Source organism: Entelurus aequoreus, linkage group LG16 (assembly GCF_033978785.1).
Source record: "Entelurus aequoreus isolate RoL-2023_Sb linkage group LG16, RoL_Eaeq_v1.1, whole genome shotgun sequence".
NCBI classification, from domain to species: Eukaryota; Metazoa; Chordata; class Actinopteri; order Syngnathiformes; family Syngnathidae; genus Entelurus; species Entelurus aequoreus.
Window position 1 is genome coordinate 17,833,996 of NC_084746.1, and position 21,118 is coordinate 17,855,113.

A 21,118-nucleotide genomic window follows, 5' to 3' on the forward strand; every position below is an offset into this window, starting at 1 on the left:
GATTTAGTATAGAACAACGACGATAAAGATTGCAACTTTTGGTATCTGATAAAAAAAAAGGCTTGCACCTACCGGAAGTAGCGTGACGTAGTCAGTTGAACATATACGCAAAGTTCCCTATTGTTTACAATGATGGCCGCATGAAGTGAGAGAGATTCGGACCGAGAAAGCGACAATTTCCCCATTAATTTGAGCGAGGATGAAAGATTTGTGGATGAGTAAAGTGCAAGTGAAGGACTAGTGGGGAGTTGAAGCTATTCAGATAGGGAAGATGCTGTGAGAGCCGGGGGTGACCTGATATTCAGCTGGGAATGACTACAACAGTAAATAAACACAAGACATATATATACTCTATTAGCCACAACACAACCAGGCTTATATTTAACATGCCACAAATTAATCCTGCATAAAAACACCTGCGTGTTTGTTATGCTAGCTCCTAGCTCCTCTGCTAGCTCCTAGCTCCATAGAACACGCCAATACAATTCAAACACCTGATCGACACACACAATCACTCAGCCCAAAAGACCGTTCACCTAACCCAAGGTTCATAAAGCTTATATATTTTTAAAAAGTTACGTACGTGACGCGCACGTACGGTACGGTACGTGTTATGCTAGCTCCTAGCTCCTATGCTAGCTCCTAGTTCCATAGAACACGCCAATACAATTCAAACACCTGATCAACACACACAATCACTCAGCCCAGAAGACCGTTCACCTAACCCAAGGTTCATAAAGCTTATATATTTAAAAAAAGTTACGTACATACGCAAAAAAAAGTTGCGCACATACGGTCAAGCGATCAAATGTTTAGAAGCCAAAGCTGCATACTCACAGTAGCACGTCTGCGTCTTTGTCATCCAAATCAAAGTAATCCTGGTAAGAGTCTGTGTTGTCCCAGTTCTCTACAGGCGTCTGTGTATCGAAGTCAAAAGTCCTCCTGGTTAGAGTCTCTGTTATCCGAGTTCTTCCATCTTGACTGCATCTTTCGGGAATGTAAACAAAGAAGCGCCGGCTGTGTACTGTTGTGGCTGACTACGTTCGAAAAATACGTCCATTTCGCACCGACAACTTTCTTCTTTGCTTGCTCAGCTTCCTTCTTCATAATGCAATGAACATGATTGAAACAGATTCACGAACACAGATGTCCAGAATACTGTGGAATTATGAAATGAAAACAGAGCTTTTTCGTATTGGCTTCAATGTGGAAGGCATACCCGTGTTCGCCGGTCTACGTCACGCGCATACGTCATCCTCAGAGGCGTTTCGAACCGGAAGTTTAGCGGCAAATTTAAAATGTCACTTTATAAGTTAACCCGGCCGTATTGGCATGTGTTATAATGTTAAGATTTCATCATTGATATATAAACTATCAGACTGCGTGGTCGGTAGTAGTGGGTTTCAATAGGCCTTTAAGCCAATTATAAAATGTAGGCCTTACTTTCATCCCAAACTCAAACTTGTTCTGGGAGAATAACACTGGTGTTTTTGACGAGTTGAGAAGAACTTGTACATATATGGATTACGTATTTAACATATAATACAATTCACATTGTGTCAGCGCTAATCTCCTGTGATACATCATCATTGATTTTGATTAGTAGTGGTAGTAGTAGTCATTTTATTTCAGACCCAGGGGGATCTATTTGTTCAACAGTCCGGGGGTCTCCATTGTGTTATTTTAGACTTCATAATGCGCCACACATTTTCAATGGGAGACAAGTCTGGACTACAGGCAGGCCAGTCTAGTACCCGCACTCTTTTACTATGAAGCCACGCTGTTGTAACAGGTGGCTTGGCATTGTCTTGCTGAAATAAGCAGGGGCGTCAATGATAATGTTGCTTGGATGGCAACATATGTTGCTCCAAAACCTGTATGTACCTTTCAGCATTAATGGCGCCTTCACAGATGTGTAAGTTACCCATGTCTTGAGCACTAATACACCCCCATACCACCACAGATGCTGGCTTTTACACTTTGTGCCTAGAACAATCCGAGGGTTCTTTTCCTCTTTGGTCCGGAGGACACGACGCCCACAGTTTCCAAAAACAATTTGAAATGTGGACTCGTCAGACCACAAAACACTTTTGATCAGTCCATCTTAGATGAACTCGGGCCCAGCGTTTCTGGGTGTTGTTGACAAATGGCTTTCGCTTTGCATAGTAGAGTTTTAACTTGCACTTACAGATGTAGCGACCAACTGTAGTTACTGACAGTGGTTTTCTGAAATGTTCCTCAGAGCATGTGGTGATATCCTTTGCACACTGATGTCGCTTTTTGATGCAGTACCGCCTGAGTGGTCGAAGGTCCGTAATATCATCGCTTACAATTTACGTTGTGTCAGCACTAACCTCCTGTGATTAGGGATGTCCGATAATATCGGACTGCCGATATTATCGGCCGATAAATGCTTTAAAATGTAATATCGGAAATTATCGGTTTCAAAAAGTAAAATGTATACAAGATGTCTTGCGGTGTCTGCAATTAGAGAAGCTTCGGTTCTCGCAGAAAGGGTCTGTGGCATCTTTCCATAAAACTTGGGGCCCCCCACCCTCATTCCTTGTGTTTATTTACTTTTACGTTATATTTTATTGTATATCTTATGTATTATTTATTTATTTATTGTACCTTATTTACTCTTTATTTACCTCAATATAGTTTGTTAGATTGAAGCTAAGTTTGCATATATTCATGTGTGTCTATATTTGTTGTGGGCACTAGGCGACAATTACCTTGGGAATTAAGTGGGCGGGTATTGTAAGGGATGGGGTTTGTTATGTTACATATTGAAAAATGTGCAGATACTCCAACTTGCTGTTGCCATGATCCATCATGCTGTATTGTCTGCAAAATTCAATAAAAATATTTTGAAAAAAAAAAGTAAAATGTATGACTTTTTAAAACGCCGCTGTACGGAGTGGTACACGGACGTAGGGAGAAGTACAGAGCGCCAATAAACCTTAAAGGCACTGCCTTTGCGTGCTGGCCCAATCACATAATATCTACGGCTTTTCACACACACAAGTGAATGCAAGCATACTTGGTCAACAGCCATACAGGTCACACTGAGGGTGACCGTATAAACAACTTTAACACGGTTACAAATATGCGCCACACTGTGAACCCACACCAAACAAGAATGACAAACATATTTCGGGAGAACATCCGCACTGTAACACAACATGAACACAATAGAACAAATACCCAGAAACCCTTGCAGCACTAACTCTTCCGGGACGCTACAATATACACCCCCAGCCCCCACCAACCCCGCCCACCTCAACCTCCTCATGCTCTCTCAGGGAGAGCATGTCCCAAATTCCAAGCTGCTGTTTTAAGGCATGTTTAAAAAAATAATGCACTTTGTGACTTCAATAATAAATATGGCAGTGCCATGTTGGCATTTTTTTCCATAAGTTGAGTTGATTTATTTTGGAAAACCTTGTTACATTGTTTAATGCATCACAACAAAATTAGGCATAATAATGTGTTAATTCCACGACTGTATATATCGGTATCGGTTGATATCGGAATCGGTAATTAAGAGTTGGACAATATCGGGTATCGGCAAAAAAGCCACCTGTGATATTGATTATTGATTATGATTATTATTATTAGGAGTAGTCATTTTATTTCAGGCCCAGGGGGATGTATATTACAGAATCAAAAAAACATACAACGATAAAAACCCAAATAAAAGAAACACAAGCAGAAATAAAATAAATAAAAACGTGTATAAAATAAATAATAACACTCCACAATATTCAATGTCCAGCATACAGACGTACTCGCCAATAGTTACAATATTGGATCTTAATTGATGCCAGTATTAAGTGTAATTCACATTTTGCTCAAAATTGGTCCATCGTATCATTTTGTGTGGCACAACTTCCGGTTGTACAGTCTACAATTGACAGACGCATGGAGATTTAAACAGTTCTACTATGAGCCTGAAGGGGGCAGTGTTCACCTAAACATTCATGTTTACAGTCCAAACCTGTTATACCAGCAGTTTTGTAAGCCCCAACACAGGAGCCTCCAACCTTGTTTCTCCTGAGAGCTACTTTTACTTTTTAAATGGCAGAAAGCTACTCATTTTTGCAACGTTTCGTTTATTTTACGCATAAATTGAAGTGACACAAAGCGTTTTACAAACCCTGTTTCCATATGAGTTGGGAAATTGTGTTAGATGTAAATATAAACGGAATACAATGATTTGCAAATCCTTTTCAACCCATATTTAATTGAATGCACTACAAAGACAACATATTTGATGTTCAAACTCATAAACTTTATTTATTTTTTTGCAAATAATAATTAACTTAGAATTTCATGGCTGCAACACGTGCCAAAGTAGTTGGGAAAGGGCATGTTCACCACTGTGTTACATGGCCTTTCCTTTTAACAACACTCAGTAAACGTTTGGGAACTAAGGAGACACATTTTTGAAGCTTCTCAGGTGGATTTCTTTCCCATTCTTGCTTGATGTACAGCTTAAGTTGTTCAACAGTCCGGGGGTCTCCGTTGTGGTATTTTAGGCTTCATAATGCGCCACACATTTTCAATGGGAGACAGGTCTGGACTACAGGCAGGCCAGTCTAGTACCCGCACTCTTTTACTATGAAGCCATGTTGATGTTACACGTGGCTTGGCATTGTCTTGCTGAAATAAGCAGGGGCGTCCATGGTAACGTTGCTTGGATGACAACATATGTTGCTCCAAAACCTGTATGTACCTTTCAGCATTAATGGCGCCTTCACAGATGTGTAAGTTACCCATGTCTTGGGCACTAATACACCCCCATACCATCACAGATGCTGGCTTTTCAACTTTGCGCCTATAACAATCCGGATGGTTCTTTTCCTCTTTGGTCCGGAGGACACGACGTCCACAGTTTCCAAAAACAATTTGAAATGTGGACTCGTCAGACCACAGAATACTTTTCCACTTTGTATCAGTTCATCTTAGATGATCTCAGGCCCAGCGAAGCCGACGGCTTTTCTGGGTGTTGTTGATCAACGGTTTTCGCCTTGCATAGGAGAGTTTTAACTTGCACTTACAGATGTAGCGACCAACTGTAGTTACTGACAGTGGGTTTCTGAAGTGTTCCTGAGGCCCATGTGGTGATATCCTTTACACACTGATGTCGCTTGTTGATGCAGTACAGCCTGAGGCCTCGAAGGTCACGGGCTTAGCTGCTTACGTGCAGTGATTTCTCCAGATTCTCTGAACCCTTTGATGATATTACGGACCGTAGATGGTGAAATCCCTAAATTCCTTGCAATAGCTGGTTGAGAAATGTTGTTCTTAAACTGTTCAACAATTTGCTCACGCATTTGTTGACAAAGTGGTGACCCTCGCCCCATCCTTGTTTGTGAATGACTGAGCATTTCATGGAATCTACTTTTATACCCAATCATGGCACCCACCTGTTCCCAATTTGCCTGTTCACCTGTGGGATGTTCCAAATAAGTGTTTGATGAGCATTCCTCAACTTTATCAGTATTTATTGCCACCTTTCCCAACTTCTTTGTCACGTGTTGCTGGCATCAAATTCTAAGTTAATGATTATTTGCAAAAAAAAATTGTTTTTATCAGTTTGAACATCAAATATGTTGTCTTTGTAGCATATTCAACTGAATATGGGTTGAAAAGGATTTGCAAATCATGGTATTCCGTTTATATTTACATCTAACACAATCTCCCAACTCATATGGAAACGGGGTTTGTACATGGAGAAACACATTATCTACTACGGAGTGTCTTGCCCAAGAACACGATGGCAGTGACGAGGATGGCGGAAGCTGGATTCGAACCAGAAACCATCTGAGTCAAACCACCCCAAAACCGAGGGAATAAGCTCTCTTTTTTTTTTTTTTTGCCAGAACATTGTCAAAATGTTGGTATCCACAAATCACATTTTGTATTAAAGCATTTTTAAATTATTCCACCTACTTTGCCAAAAATAAAAGATTGTGTTTCATTTATATGACTGATATTTACATTGTACTTTTAGGAAGCAGATCTTCGTTCATACTAACATTGTCTTGATGCTTTTTTGGGGGTTAGTATTTTGTCATGAAATATATTATATTCTGAAAATGAGAATCATTTTATTAATCTCATTTGAACCACCATTGATCATTTTCTATTGACTTAATTTGTGTCGAGAATTGAGCACAGGGAGTAAACAAAATGTGGAAGAAAAATGGCTATGGAATGAAAAGGAGGGTATGATTTAATAAGCTCTGCTTCTTCCTACTCCTTTTCAGACATGTCGTAATGAGGAATTAGATATACGTGACGTAACTGTAACTAACTCGGGGGTCTGCAACTTGCGGCTCTTTAGCACCGCCCTAGTGGCTCCCTGGAGCATTTTTAAAAAAGGATCGAAAATGGAAAAAGATGGGGGGAAAATATTTTTTTGTTTTAGTGTGTTTTTTGTTTGAGGACAAAGATGAAACAAACCTTCCCAATTGTTAGAAAGCCCACTGTTTAATGTGTTAATATGTGTGTATGCTTCACTGATGAGAGTATTTGGCGAACATTTTGCCCTACTAATTTCGGCGGTTCTTAAACTCACCATAGTGTGGACTGTGATGCAACAGTTTGTTTACAAGTAAAATCTTCCACTCCTTTGTCTCATTTTGTCCACCAAACGTTTTATGCTGTGCGTGAATGCACAAAGGTGAGCTTTGTTGATGTTATTGACTTGTTGGAGTGCTAATCAGGCATATTTGGTCAGTGCATGACTGCAAGCTAATCAATGCTAACATGCTATTTAGGCTAGCTGTATGTACATATCGCATCATTATGCCTCATTTGTAGGTATATTTGAGCTCATTTAATATCCTTTACGTTTATCCTCTTTGTATATAATTTCATACTTGCCAACCTTGAGACCTCCAATATCGGGAGGGGGAGGGGTGGGGGGGGGGGCGTGGTTATTTACAGCTAGAATTCACCAACTCGAGTATTTCATATATATTTCATACATATATATATATATATATATGTATGAAATACTTGACTTTCAGTGAATTCTAGCTATATATTTTTATTTTTTATTTTTATTTTATTTACATAGAAAAAAGAAAAAAAAATACTTGAATTTCAGTGTTCCAGTGGCTATCCATTAGATGGCAGTATTGTCCTGTTTAACTTCTCCGTTCATGATGAGTATATCATTTCGGCCGCCATGTCTGTAATTTCCTCGTTCTTCTGCTTCGTCTCCTTGTTGTGTGCGCAGTTGTGCACTCTATAAAAGCCCTAGATGTTATGACGTCTTTGGGCAGGCAAGTTGTTTATTTTGTGGGAAAGCGGACGTGAGAACAGGCTGTCCCCACTCAGTCTCAGGTCCGCATTGAGCTGGAGGGGGCGTGGCCTCCAGCTCCGGCTGAATACCGGGAGTTTGTCGAGATAAAATCTCTGCCGGGAGGTTGTCGGGAGAGGCGCTGAATATCGGGATTCTCCCGCTAAAAACGGGAGGGTTGGCAAGTATGATATAATTTAGTTTTGCATGTCTCATGACACATTATCTGTATGTAATATTGGCTGCATTTCAGATAGTTGTTTGTATGCCATGTTGTTCCAGACCACAGCAAATATTATCAAGCTTGCCAAAGATTGTAATAAATCTATTAAAAGAAGACAGCCTGTCGTTCCCTTTAACTTGTACACACACATCTGTACCTTTGGTCATTACTAATGTTTTCTAATGTTGTAAAAATGTGTAGAATAAATATTAAATTTCAACATTTCTGTCAACGAAGATTTGCTTCAGCCTGCGACAATAGTCATTTTGATAGTAGGCTATTATAGCTAATATAGACACGTCATGTGTTGCATTTATTATAACTTATATACGGCTTTTAATTTTTTGCGGCTCCAGACAGATTTGTTTTTTGTAGGGATGTCCGATAATGGCTTTTTGCCGATATCTGATATTCCGATATTGTCCAACTCTTTAATTACCGATACCGATATCAACCGATACCTATATATACAGTCGTGGAATTAACACATTATTATGCCTAATTTGGACAACCAGGTATGGTGAAGATAAGGTCCTTTTTAAAAAAATTAATACAATAAAATAAGATAAATAAATTAAAAACATCTTCTTGAATAAAAAAGAAAGTAAAACAATATAAAAACAGTTACATAGAAGCTAGTAATTAATGAAAATGAGTAAAAATTAACTGTTAAAGGTTAGTACTATTAGTGGACCAGCAGCACGCACAATCATGTGTGCTTACGGACTGTATCCCTTGCAGACTGTATTGATATATCTTGATATATAATGTAGGAACCAGAATATTAATAACAGAGAGAAACAACCCTTTTGTGTGAATGAGTGTGAATGAGTGTAAAGGGGGGAGGGAGGTTTTTTGGGTTAGTGTACTAATTGTAAGTGTATCTTGTGTTTTTTATGTTGATTTAATAAAAAATTTAAAAAACAACAACAACAACAAAAAACGATACCGATAATAAAAAAAAACCCAATACCGATAAATTCCGATATTGCATTTTAAAGCATACATCTCTAGTTTTTTGTATTTTTGGTCCAATTCTTTCAACGTTTTGGGTTGCCGACCCCTCCTGTAACTGTATGCATGTTCGAAATAAAACCATAACCATATTTTTATGAGCTACTCAAAGCTAGCTTTCAATTGGTTAGCTGACAAATATTTGAAACAAGTCTGCACCAAAGGTTAAGTAAAAGCATGTTTATTTAAATTAAAATAAAAAGCACAAACATGGCATTTAATAGACTACTGGCAACATTGGTAGAGCTGAATACATTGTTCTGAAGTTTAAAAAAACACTATAAAAACACAAATAATGTGAATTCCTCAAATGGGCATGTTCCGCAGTTATGTAAAAACTACTGATGTGCGTCACATGATCTACTTTCTATGGAAGAAAAGGATGTGTTGCCTCACCGAGAATGCAACAGGACATACAAATTGAACCAAGTAGCAATACAAATACAAAATAAAGTCCATTCCCATCACCAGCTCAGGACTTAGCAAACAGTTCAACTTCAGTGCAGACTGCCGCTTGATGCAACTTGATGCGACTTTTCTCACCGATGATTTCCTCGACCGCCTTTGCCCATAAAAACGCGTTCAAGTGTCCAACTTGGTGTCCAAGGAGTTGTGCAACATTTACCGACACTGTACACAAAAGCATGGTGTGTAGAATGAAATGAACAGGCAGCAAGGATGAAGGGGAAGTGGGTGCACGAGTGGGCCCCGTGGAAGGAAAGGGGCTCGTTGGAACACTCGGTGATAAACTGCAGTCGTTGATCTATTCTTGGGCCTCTTTGCCCGTCATCTTGTAGATCTCAGTGGGACCGTCGACATGAGTGATGGTCGTGGTCAACTGGATGTCCTCCCCGCTGGACGCCCCGGCGTCTCCTGCACAAACGGACACTTGGCGTGAAGATATTGGAGGGACGAGGACGTCGACTCAGCAGAAATGAAGGAGTAAATCAACAGTGGTTGGAACATGGGAGACTGCATGCTTGATGGACTTTTGGGAAAGCCTCCAAAAATGCATTTTGATAAATAACTCCGGAGACGCACGCTTTTCATGACTTCTAAACCAGGGCTAATAAACGGGCCCCGAGTTCAAAACTTGGGAGACAAACATTTTTGCAGCAAATTCCTAAAACACGAGAGTGTTCCAGTTGTGTAGAAGAACTTGGACCACTGTAAACACATTGGCAGATGCTTGCATTGACATTTGAAACTTGCTAGCAAACAGAACACTTTGGTCCAAACGTATCGTTTACATACCCGAGGTGTTCCTCAAGGCACCCCTTTAAGTCCTCTCCTTTTTGGTAGCTACACATTGTTCTCAAAATGTGATTCATTTAACTAATGTGTTGCTGTAGCTCGTTTACTTCAGACACAGTCAGTTATTAGTTCAACGTCTTCAGTTATACTAGTGGTGTTCCTCAAGGTTCAACTTTAGGTCCCCTTTTTTTCATCATTCGGGCTATTCAACTTGTAGCCCGAGAGACTTGTGTTTTGCAGCAGATTCTTACAAACGCTAAAGTGCTGTCATAGAGATGATCTTTGAATAGCTTTTTTTTCTTTTTTCATTTCTCTGATGATGCAATTGTTGATGACTGAATTGTTGATACCAACCAATTCTAAACCCCCCCCCTCCATATCCCACACCCCGGATTGTAAATAATGTAAATAATTCATTGAATATACTCTGATGATTAACTTGTGTGATGACTGTATTATGAAAATAGTATATATCTGTATCATGAATCAATTTACCGTAATTTCCGGACTATAAGCCGCACCTGGCTATAAGCCGCACCAGCTAAATTTAGGGGAAAATACAGATTGCTCCTTATACCTGTATAAGCCGCACCCGACTATAAGCCGCAGGGTTTTGATGTGTAATTACCGTAGTATAAAGGGGTTCCTGCTACCACGGAGGGGATTGTCGGGACAGAGATGACTGTTTGGGAACGCAAAGCGTCCCATTTATTAACAATAAATCTTTCAATCATTCAATCAAACTTTCACATCTTTGACATGGCGAACAGCATTCGTGCAGAGTACAAATAATACAACGGTGCAAAGTAATACAAAGTGCTCGCCTGTACGTTATCAAAATAACCAGCCTACCGGTATATGAAAAGTCAGTCTTTAATCATTGTGTCATCATCTTCCTCCTGCGTACTAAAACCACCGAAATACTCTTCGTCGGTGTCGGAGAAGAACAGGCCGTAAATAAGCCGCACCGCAGGGACCAGAACAAGGGGAAAAAGTAGCGGCTTATAGTCCGGAAATTACGGTAAGTGGACCCCGACTTAAACAAGTTGAAAAACTTATTGGGGTGTTACCATTTAGTGGTCAATTGTACGGAATATGTACTTCACTGTGCAACCTACTAATAAAAGTTTCAATCAATCAATCAAAGGTCCCCTTTTTTCACCTTTGGGCTATTCAACTTGTAGCCGGAGAGACTTGTGTTTTGCAGCAGATTCTTACAAACGCTAAAGTACTGTCATAGAGATGATCTTTGAACAGCTTTTTTTTGCAACGTCTTTAGTTATACTAGTGGTGTTCCTCAAGGTTCAACTTTAGGTGCCCTTTTTTTCATCATTTGGGCTATTCAACTGGTGGCCTAAAAGTTCAGTTAAAAAAAACCCCGTGTGTTTTGCAGCTGATTCTTACAAACGCTAGAGTGCTGTAATAGAGATGATCTTTGAATAGCTTTTTTTGCAACATCTTTAGTTATACTAGTTGTGTTCCTCAAGGGTCAACTTTAGGTCCTCTTTTTTTCATCTTGGGCTATTCAACTTGTGGCCGGAGAGACTTGTGTTTTGCAGCAGATTCTTACAAACACTAGAGTGCTGTCATAGAGATGATCTTTGAATAGCTTTTTTTTTTTTTGCAACATCTTTAGTTATACTAGTGGTGTTCCTCAAGGTTCAACTTTAGATCCCTTTTTTGTCATCATTTGGGCTATTCAACTGGTGGCCCGAGAGATTTGTGTTTTGCAGCAGATTCTTACAAACGCTAGAGTGCTGTCATAGAGATGATCTTTGAATTGCTTTTTTTTTTTTGCAACATCTTAAGTTATACTAGTAGTGTTCCTCAAGGTTCAACTTTAGGTCCCCTTTTTTTCATCATTCGGGCTAGTCAACTGGTGGCCAGAGAGTTCAGTTAAAAAACAACATGTGTTTTTCAGCAGATTCTTACAAACACTCGAGTACTGTCATAGAGATGATCTTTGAACAGCTTTTTTTTTGCAACGTCTTTAGTTATACTAGTGGTGTTCCTCAATGTTCAACTTTAGGTCCCCTTTTGTCATCATTTGGGCTATTCAACTTGTAGCCGGAGAGACTTGTGTTTTGCAGCAGATTCTTACAAACGCTAAAGTACTGTCATAGAGATGATCTTTGAATAGCTTTTTTTTGCAACATCTTAAGTTATACTAGTGGTGTTCCTCAAGGTTCAACTTTAGGTGCCCTTTTTTTCATCATTTGGGCTATTCAACTGGTGGCCTAAAAGTTCAGTTTAAAAAAAACCCGTGTGTTTTGCAGCTGATTCTTACAAACGCTAGAGTGCTGTAATAGAGATGATCTTTGAATAGCTTTTTTTGCAACATCTTTAGTTATACTAGTGGTGTTCCTCAAGGTTCAACCTTAGGTCCCCTTTTTTCAACTTTGGGCTATTCAACTGGTGGCCCAAGAGACTTGTGTTTTGCAGCAGATTCTTACAAACGCTACAGTGCTGTTATAGAGATGATATTTGAATAGCTTTTTTTTTTTGCAACATCTTTAGTTATACTAGTGGTATTCCTCAAGGTTCAACTTTAGGTCCCCTTTTTTCCCCTAAATTGGGCTATTCAACTGGTGGCCAGAAAGTTCAGTTAAAAAAACAACTTGTGTTTTGCAGCAGATTCTTACAACTGCTAGAGTGCTGTCATAGAGATGATATTTGAATATCTTTTTTTTTTTTTGCAACATCTTTAGTTATACTAGTGGAGTTCTTCAAGGTTCAACTTTAAGTCCCATTTTTTCTATCATTTGGGCTATTCAACTTGTGGCTCGAGAGACTTGTGTTTTGCAGCAGATTCTTACAAACACTATAGTGCTGTCATAGAGATGATCTTTGAATAGCTTTTTTTTTTGCAAAGTCTTTAGTTATACTAGTGGTGTTCCTCAAGTTTCAACTTTAAGTCCCCTTTTTTTCATCATTCGGGCTAGTCAATTGGTGGCCAGAGAGTTAAGTTTTTAAAAAAAACTTGTGTTTTGCAGCAGATTCTTCAAAACACTAGAGTGCTGTCATATAGATGATCTTTGACTAGCTTTGTATTGTGCAAAAGATCCTTAAAAACATCAGAACGCTCCTGTAGCCGGGACAAAATAAATAGAGCATAATGAAATGTCTACTGTAGAGGATGCTGGTTCTCTGATACATAGAACATACAACTAACAGTGAGGGGAAGAAGTCCAGCCCAGCCCCTTAGCTTTCTGAAAATGTGGCCCCCATAACAATTCAGTTGAATATCCCGGTTTCAAACCCTTCACCATCTTCACTGTTACCGTTCTTTGAGCCAAAGAAGACGTTCGAACTCAAGTCTCAAGCCCCTCAAAAATTGGAAACTCCTACTACTGTAGTTTTACACAACGTATTTTTTCGGACTATAAGCCGCTACGTTTTTCCTACGCTTTGACACCTGCAGCTTATTAAACGGTGCAGCTAATTTAAGACTTTTCTGTGTTGAATACAATGTTTTGCATTCAACACTGAAAAGGTGCGTTATTGTCTGTGCAATAGCGCCAACTTTTGGAAGATGTTGCTCACTGCAGGTGCTGCGGGTAGAACACGTACTTCCTGTTTTAATGCCTAGAACCGGAAGTATAACGCTGCACGTTCCATTTACCTCGGAAGTTGGAGCTGGGAATGACGCCAAAGATGGGCTGTGAGCGTTCCAGTTACAAGGACGGAAATCAAGATTGCCACACCCGCGAGAGCTGTTTTTGCGCTTGCCTTGTCTGAATTTAAACAACTTATGAGAAAATATGGACTCTTTCTACAACCTTCAAGCACAGTAGATAAGGAAGAAATAAAGACGTTATTGCTAGCGACGTACAGCGTATATACCACGTGAAACACATCTAGCTGACACCACAGTAACGTTATCATAAATTAACGTCCAACAACACATCGTATATGGCTGATTCACTGCAACAAAAACTAATCAGAAGTGATAAAAACGGATATTACAGAAACAAACTCAGGGATGGTGAGAATATTCTGACTTTCCGAGTCAGAAATCAGACCTCCAGGAGTGTTCCAGTTGAAATTCCGACTAGTAACTTAAATTCAGACTTCCCAGAACAAATGGGACGCACCATATCCGTCCATAGCGTATCTACTCGTATGGATTCTTCAGTCATCACTCCAAGCAGCGTTTGCAAGTTTTACAATACAACTAAAACAATTCTTACTTACTAAACCGTCCCATGTGTGATGTCTGTAGGAGTGTTTAAATGCATATCAGCATCGTAATGTAATCGAGCTAGCGTTGGTAGCATTAGCTAATATCCTAACACGTCTATGAGTGTCTGTGTTAGTATTATTAACTTATATTCTTTTTGTATTGTTTGTTTTACAAATTCTTAAGTAAATCCACCAAAACGTCACCGTGGAATTATTGAGTCTGTTAATCTAATTGGAGAGCTAGCTTGCACAGCTAGTAGGTCCATGACAATGACTTCTGTTTTGTTTAATCAGCCGGTTTACTGCCGTGTTACAGACACCGTTTGGAAACAATTAAGGTATGTAAATAAACATTTATAAAATATTTAGTACCGGTATGTATCTGCGGCTCCTGGTCCGGTGCGGCTATTATAAAAATCTATTTATTTGTTCAAAAATTTGGTAGTTGTGGCTTGAATACCGGTGGACTTTATAGCTCGGAAAGTACGGTATTTTTGGGGGTGTTAAAAGCCTAAAGATTTTTTTCCTTCAGTTAAATTCAATGCCAAATAAATCAATTTTCCCAATTGTGTTTACAGTTAAAACATCTGAAATAGAGTTAGAACATCTGAAATAGATCACACAGAGTGAGCCTTTAAAGCACTGGTGTCAAACTCAAGGCCCGGGGGCCAGATCTGGCCCGGGACATCATTTTATCTAGCCCGCAAACACATGTCAAAGTACTTAATATTTTCTCACTAAATGTCATTGATTTTTTTCCATTTTGACAGAAAAAATATATGTACTGCTTAAAATTGCATGATTTTTAAACTTTAATAGTATCCAATATTACAAAAAACATTACAGTATACTATCATACTTTCCAAACATGTTTTTGTCGAAATAAAAATACTTAACTTTACAGCAAACTACCCATCAAATTCATAAAAATTACAATAAATTGTACATTGTTCTTTACAGCATATTACTGTAAATTGGAAAAAAAACTACTACCGTATTTTTCGGAGTATAAGTCGCTCCGGAGTATAAGTCGCACCGGCCGAAAATGCATAATAAAGAAGGAAAAAAACATATATAAGTCGCACTGGAGTATAAGTAGCATTTTTGGGGGAAATTTATTTGATAAAACTTAACACCAAGAATAGACATTTGAAAGGCAATTTAAAATAAATAAAGAATAGTGAACAACAGGCTGAATAAGTGTACGTTATATGAGGCATAAATAACCAACTGAGAACGTGCCTGGTATGTTAACGTAACATATTATGGTAAGAGTCATTCAAATAACTAGAACATATAGAACATGCTATACGTTTACCAAACAATCTGTCACTCCTAATTGCTAAATCCCATGAAATCTTATACGTCTAGTCTCTTACGTGAATGAGCTAAATAATATTATTTGATATTTTAGGGTAATGTGTTAACAATTTCACACATAAGTCGCTCCTGAGTATAGGTCGCACCCCCGGCCACACTATGAAAAAAACTGCGACTTATAATAGTCCGAAAAAGAGGGTACTTTTTTTGGCGTTAAAATTCTGTTGACTGAGCTGCCAGTTGTTGACTGTAAAATCTACGGTTTTTGTTTTTACGGTAGAAAAACTGGCAGCTAAGTTGCCAGAATTAAAAAAAAGAACTTGTACTGTTTTTCCATTAACAATATAATGGCAACTAAGCTGCCAGCTTTTTCCGTAAACGCCCCTGCAAAAAGCAGTGGTACAGTTTTTCCATATACCGTAAAATGTTGTTTAAAAAAAAACAACAACTATATTTTACAGTAAGATTTTGTAAATGTAAAGTTTTTACTGTAAAATCAGTCTACTTAAAACAATGTACACTACCGTTCAAAAGTTTGGGGTCACCCAAACAATTTTGTGGAATAGCCTTCATTTCTAAGAACAAGAATAGACTGTCGAGTTTCAGATGAAAGTTCTCTTTTTCTGGCCATTTTGAACGTTTAATTGACCCCACAAATGTGATGCTCCAGAAACTCAATCTGCCCAAAGGAAGGTCCGTTTTGTAGCTTCTGTAACGAGCTAAACTGTTTTCAGATGTGTGAACATGATTGCACAAGGGTTTTCTAATCATCAATTAGCCTTCTGAGCCAATGAGCAAACACATTGTATCATTAGAACACTGGAGTGATAGTTGCTGGAAATGGGCCTCTATACACCTATGTAGATATTGCACCAAAAACCAGACATTTGCAGCTAGAATAGTCATTTACCACATTAGCAATGTATAGAGTGTATTTCTTTAAAGTTAAGACTAGTTTAAAGTTATCTTCATTGAAAAGTACAGTGCTTTTCCTTCAAAAATAAGGACATTTCAATGTGACCCTAAACTTTTGAACGGTAGTGTATATAATTAATAATGAAATCCAGAGGCAAATTCATACATTATTCACTGTTACAAGCGGCCCTCTGATGGCAGCCAAAACTGCCAGTGGCCCTCAATGAAAACCAGTTTGACATCCCTGATTTAAAGCATTCAAAAAAAATGTCTCATTTGGATTTTTATTCATACCCAAATGTACTTTTAAACATATTTGATGCTTAATAATGCCGCTTTCTTCCTGGCTAAGCTTAACTCTACTTCCCTTTAGTTTACTTTCCTTTCCATTTCAAAAAATGACAAGTAAATTGAGCGCTGTCTCCCGTGTTGCCTAATTACTAGTCATGTGCTTGCAGGCCATAAATAGACCGTCCTTTGTGCAAGACGGGACTGGCATGTAATACTGCAGCATCCACAGCAGCAGTATTTAATAGAGTCCCACCTCTGACCAGGTACTAGTATCTCATAGCAGTGTTTCCCATAAACTGCCAAGATACCTGTGGCGGTGGGGGCGTGGCCACCATGACATCATTTAGTCATTTGCATAATTTACTACAATGATATGATTTTCTCTAAAAAGGCTCAAAAAATGTATACTTACTAATTAATAATAACAGTTTTGTTTTAAACGTCCATCCATCCATCCATCCATTTTACAATATAATTACAACACTTTATGTACATATTTTTGAACAATAAGTTATTCACTGAAATATATTTATTAATTGTGGTTCTTACAAAAATATATCTTATAAAAATATAAAAGCTAAAATGTCTCTTAAAGCTCTGCCCCTTTAATTAGTGCATACTAAATAATTTAACTTTAGCCTACTACTACAACCATATTATTTACCAGCAACATAAAGTGAAACAGAGGCAGAGGTGTCCTGCCACAGTCAGTAACAAATAAACAGAAAACAGTAGTGGTGGTAGATAGACACAGAGCTTCATCAAACATCTGATCCACTGAACAAAGAGCTCCAAAAATTGTGATCCTACACTTCTCTTTTGTAAAGTAAATCTGAACAGCTGATATGGGCATCTACATCAACTATATGATTTGCCTGAGAAGCTGGACAGGACCAAAAAAAATAAAATTAAAATTAAAATTAAAATTAAAAAAACATTTTTTTGTGGCGGCCTTAATTTTTTCGTGGCGGGCCGCAACAAATAAATGAATGTGTGGGAAACACTGCATAGTACCTTTGGCAATGGAAAATAATCAATACCAAATGGTGCCGAATTAGCCTTGGAGAAAAGAATTTCACACATCTGTGTAGAAATGGTTGTCATAGTTACCAGTGATGCACTGAGCGCTTGACTGGTCGTCGCCGTATCGCTTGTGAGAGGGGGCGTAGAGGAACATGATGGCAAACACGTACAGGTTCCACATTCCGTAGATGCCAGTGAAGAAGGCGCTGTTCACCTGCACTGTGTGGTCCCCCCAGTGCCAGTGGCCCTCGTTCACCTGGACAGGTTGCAAGTACACTTCTTGTTGTCCGACGGCTCTGGCGAATACATGATGACACTCACCTGGCTGATGATGAAGAAGATGACCGTCATGGCAGCACAGGCCAGAGTGACCAGCATGAGGAACTTGAACCTGAAAATCAAACCCTTCAAAAGGAGGGGGGGTCTTAGAACTTGAGTCAAAGTGCACAGTCAAGATGTATAGTGTTCCCTCGCCACGTAGCAGGTCACGTACTATGCTCTCAGTGTTCCCTCGCCACGTAGCAGGTCACGTACTATGCTCTCAGTGTTCCCTCGCCACGTAGCAGGTCACGTACTACGCTCTCAGTGTTCCCTCGCCACGTAGCAGGTCACGTACTACGCCCTCAGTGTTCCCTCGCCACGTAGCAGGTCACGTACTACGCTCTCAGTGTTCCCTCGCCACGTAGCAGGTCACGTACTAGGCTCTCAGTGCGTCGCACATTTGAGAGTACCTTTAAGAGTACTCAACTCTCTCATTTGAGTCACACATTAAAGGCCTACTGAAATGAAATGTTCTTATTTAAACGGGGATAGCAGGTCCATTCTATGTGTCATACTTGATCATTTCGCGATATTGCCATATTTTTGCTGAAAGGATTTAGTAGAGAACATCGACGATAAAGTTCTCAACTTTTGGTCGCTGATAAAAAAGCCTTGCCTGTACCAGAAGTAGCGTGACGTCACAGGTTGTGGAGCTCCTCACATCTGCACATTGTTTACAATCATTCCCACCAGCAGCGAGAGCGATTCGGACCGAGAAAGCGACGATTACACCATTAATTTGAGCGAGGATGAAAGATTCGTGGATGAGGAAAGTGAGAGTGAAGGATTAGAGGGCAGTGGAAGCGATTCAGATAGGGAAGATGCTGTGAGAAGCGGGTGGGACCTGATATTCAGCTGGGAATGACTAAAACAGTAAATAAACACAAGACATATATATACTCTATTAGCCACAACACAACCAGGCTTATATTTAATATGCCACAAATTAATCCGCATAACAAACACCTCCCCACTCCCGTCCATATAACCCACCAATACAACTCAAACACCCGCACAACACACTCAATCCCACAGCCCAAAGTACCGTTCACCTCCTTAAAGTTCATACAGCACATATATTTCCCCAAAGTTACGTACGTGACATGCACATAGCGGCACGCACGTACGGGCAAGCGATCAAATGTTTGGAAGCCAAAGCTGCGTACTCACGGTAGCGCGTCTGCTATCCAACTCAAAGTCCTCCTGGTTGTGTTGCGGCAGCCAACCGCTAATACACCGCTTCCCACCTACAGCTTTCTTCTTTGCTGTCTTCATTGTTCATTAAACAAATTGCAAAAGATTCACCAACACAGATGTCCAGAATACTGTGGAATTTTGCGATGAAAACAGACGACTTAATAGCTGGCCACAATGCTGTCCCAATATGTCCGCACAATCCGTGACGTCACACGCAAACGTCATCATACCGAGACGTTTTCAGCAGAATATTTTGCGGGAAATTTAAAATTGCACTTTACTAATCTAACCCGGCCGTATTGGCATGTGTTGCAATGTTAAGATTTCATCATTGATATATAAACTATCAGACTGCGTGGTCGGTAGTAGTGGCTTTCAGTAGGCCTTTAAGAGTGTTACTAAAACAGCCTTCTTTCATCTCCGTAATATCGCTAAAATTTGTCCCATTTTGTCCACCAGCGACGCTGAGATCATTATTTATGCGTTCGTTACGTCTCTTCTCAATTACTGTAACTAATATTTTGGGGTCTCCCTATGTCTAGCATTAAAAGATTACAGTTGGTACAAAATGTGGCTGCTAGACTTTTGACAAGAACCAGAAAGTTTGATCACATTACGCCTATACTGTGTATACCTTTATATACCTATACTGTATATACAAACCCCAAAACCAGTGACGTTGGCACGTTGTGTAAATGGTAAATAAAAACAGAATACAATGATTTGCAAATCCTTTTCAACTTATTTTCAATTGAATAGACTGCAAAGAAGAGATATTTAACGTTCGAACTGGAAAACTGTTATTTTTTTGCAAATATTAGCTCATTTGGAATTTGATGCCTGCAACATGTTTTAAAAGAGCTGGCACAAGTGGCAAAAAAGACTGAGAAAGTTGAGGAATGCTCAAACACTTATTTGGAACATCCCACAGGTGAACAGGCTAATTGGGAACAGGTGGGTGTCATGATTGGGTATAAAAGCAGCTTCAATGAAATACACAGTCGTTCACAAACAAGGATGGGGCGAGGGTCACCACTTTGTGAACAAATGCGTGAGCAAATCGTCAAACAGTTTAAGAACAATTTAAGAACAACATTTCTCAATGAACTATTGCAAGGAATTTAGGGATTTCACCATCTACGGTCCGTAATATCATCAAAAGGTTCAGAAAATCTGGAGAAATCACTGCACGTAAGCGATGATGTTACGGACCTTCGATCCCTCAGGCGGTACTGCATCAAAAAGCGACATCAGTGTGTAAAGGATATCACCACGTGGGCTTAGGAACACTTCAGAAAACCACTGTCAGTAACTACAGTTGGTCGCTACATCTGTAAGTGCAAGTTAAAACTCTCCTATGCAAATCGAAAGCCATTTATCAACAACACCCAGAAACGCCGCTGGCTTCGCTGGGCCCGAGCTCATCTAAGATGGACTGATGCAAAGTGGAAAAGTTTTTGTGGTCTGACGAGTCCACATTTCAAATTGTTTTTGGAGACTGTGGACGTCGAAGAAGCAGAAGCAGGACTCGAACAGGGAACCCCCAGGTTGCTGGCACGGCCGCTCTACATCTGCGTCAAGAGTTTTATTCATATCTCCACCTCCATGGTTTATATTCACATTTTGGGGGGTTATGAGGATCCCATTTATCCAAAGAACAGGTAAGTTGTTTTTGCACAATATGACCCCTTTAAATAAATATATCGTAAATTCGGGACTTTAAGCCGCTACTTTTTTCCTACGCTTTGATCCCTGTGGCTTATAAAACAGTGCAGCTAATTTATGGATTTTTTTTTTTTGCTGACGGTCATAATGCAAAAAAAATAAATAAACAAGCAAATACACTGAATAGGTGTATTATTGTTTATGCTATGGCACCATCTTTTGGACGAGTTCGCACACTGCAGGTGCTGCAGTGCCCGACTGAGCATTCAACCGGAAGTAGGAGTCTTGTTCTGTCTTCTAGCTGTTCAATCTTTTTGTATTGAAAAAAAGTCTGCGGGCTATAGAGCGTTTTCTTTTCGGGCTCCAGTACTCTGGAATGTTAGAGATGCTACCTCAGT

The 21,118-nt window shown here is 39.4% G+C and overlaps 1 protein-coding gene across 1 annotated transcript in view; it reads right to left on the reverse strand.

Annotated features, from left to right (window-relative positions):
- Positions 1-8,706: 8,706 nt before the first annotated feature.
- The window catches only part of wls (Wnt ligand secretion mediator), a 79,584-nt gene continuing 67,172 nt past the window's right edge, over positions 8,707-21,118 (reverse strand). Inside the window, exons 10-12 of the mRNA XM_062023462.1 lie at positions 17,859-17,942; positions 17,625-17,793; positions 8,707-9,425 (exon numbers count right to left, since the gene is read on the reverse strand). Coding sequence (XP_061879446.1) covers positions 9,316-9,425; positions 17,625-17,793; positions 17,859-17,942 — 363 coding nt within the window. The 3' untranslated portion in view covers positions 8,707-9,315. The remainder of the gene's footprint in view (positions 9,426-17,624; positions 17,794-17,858; positions 17,943-21,118) is intronic.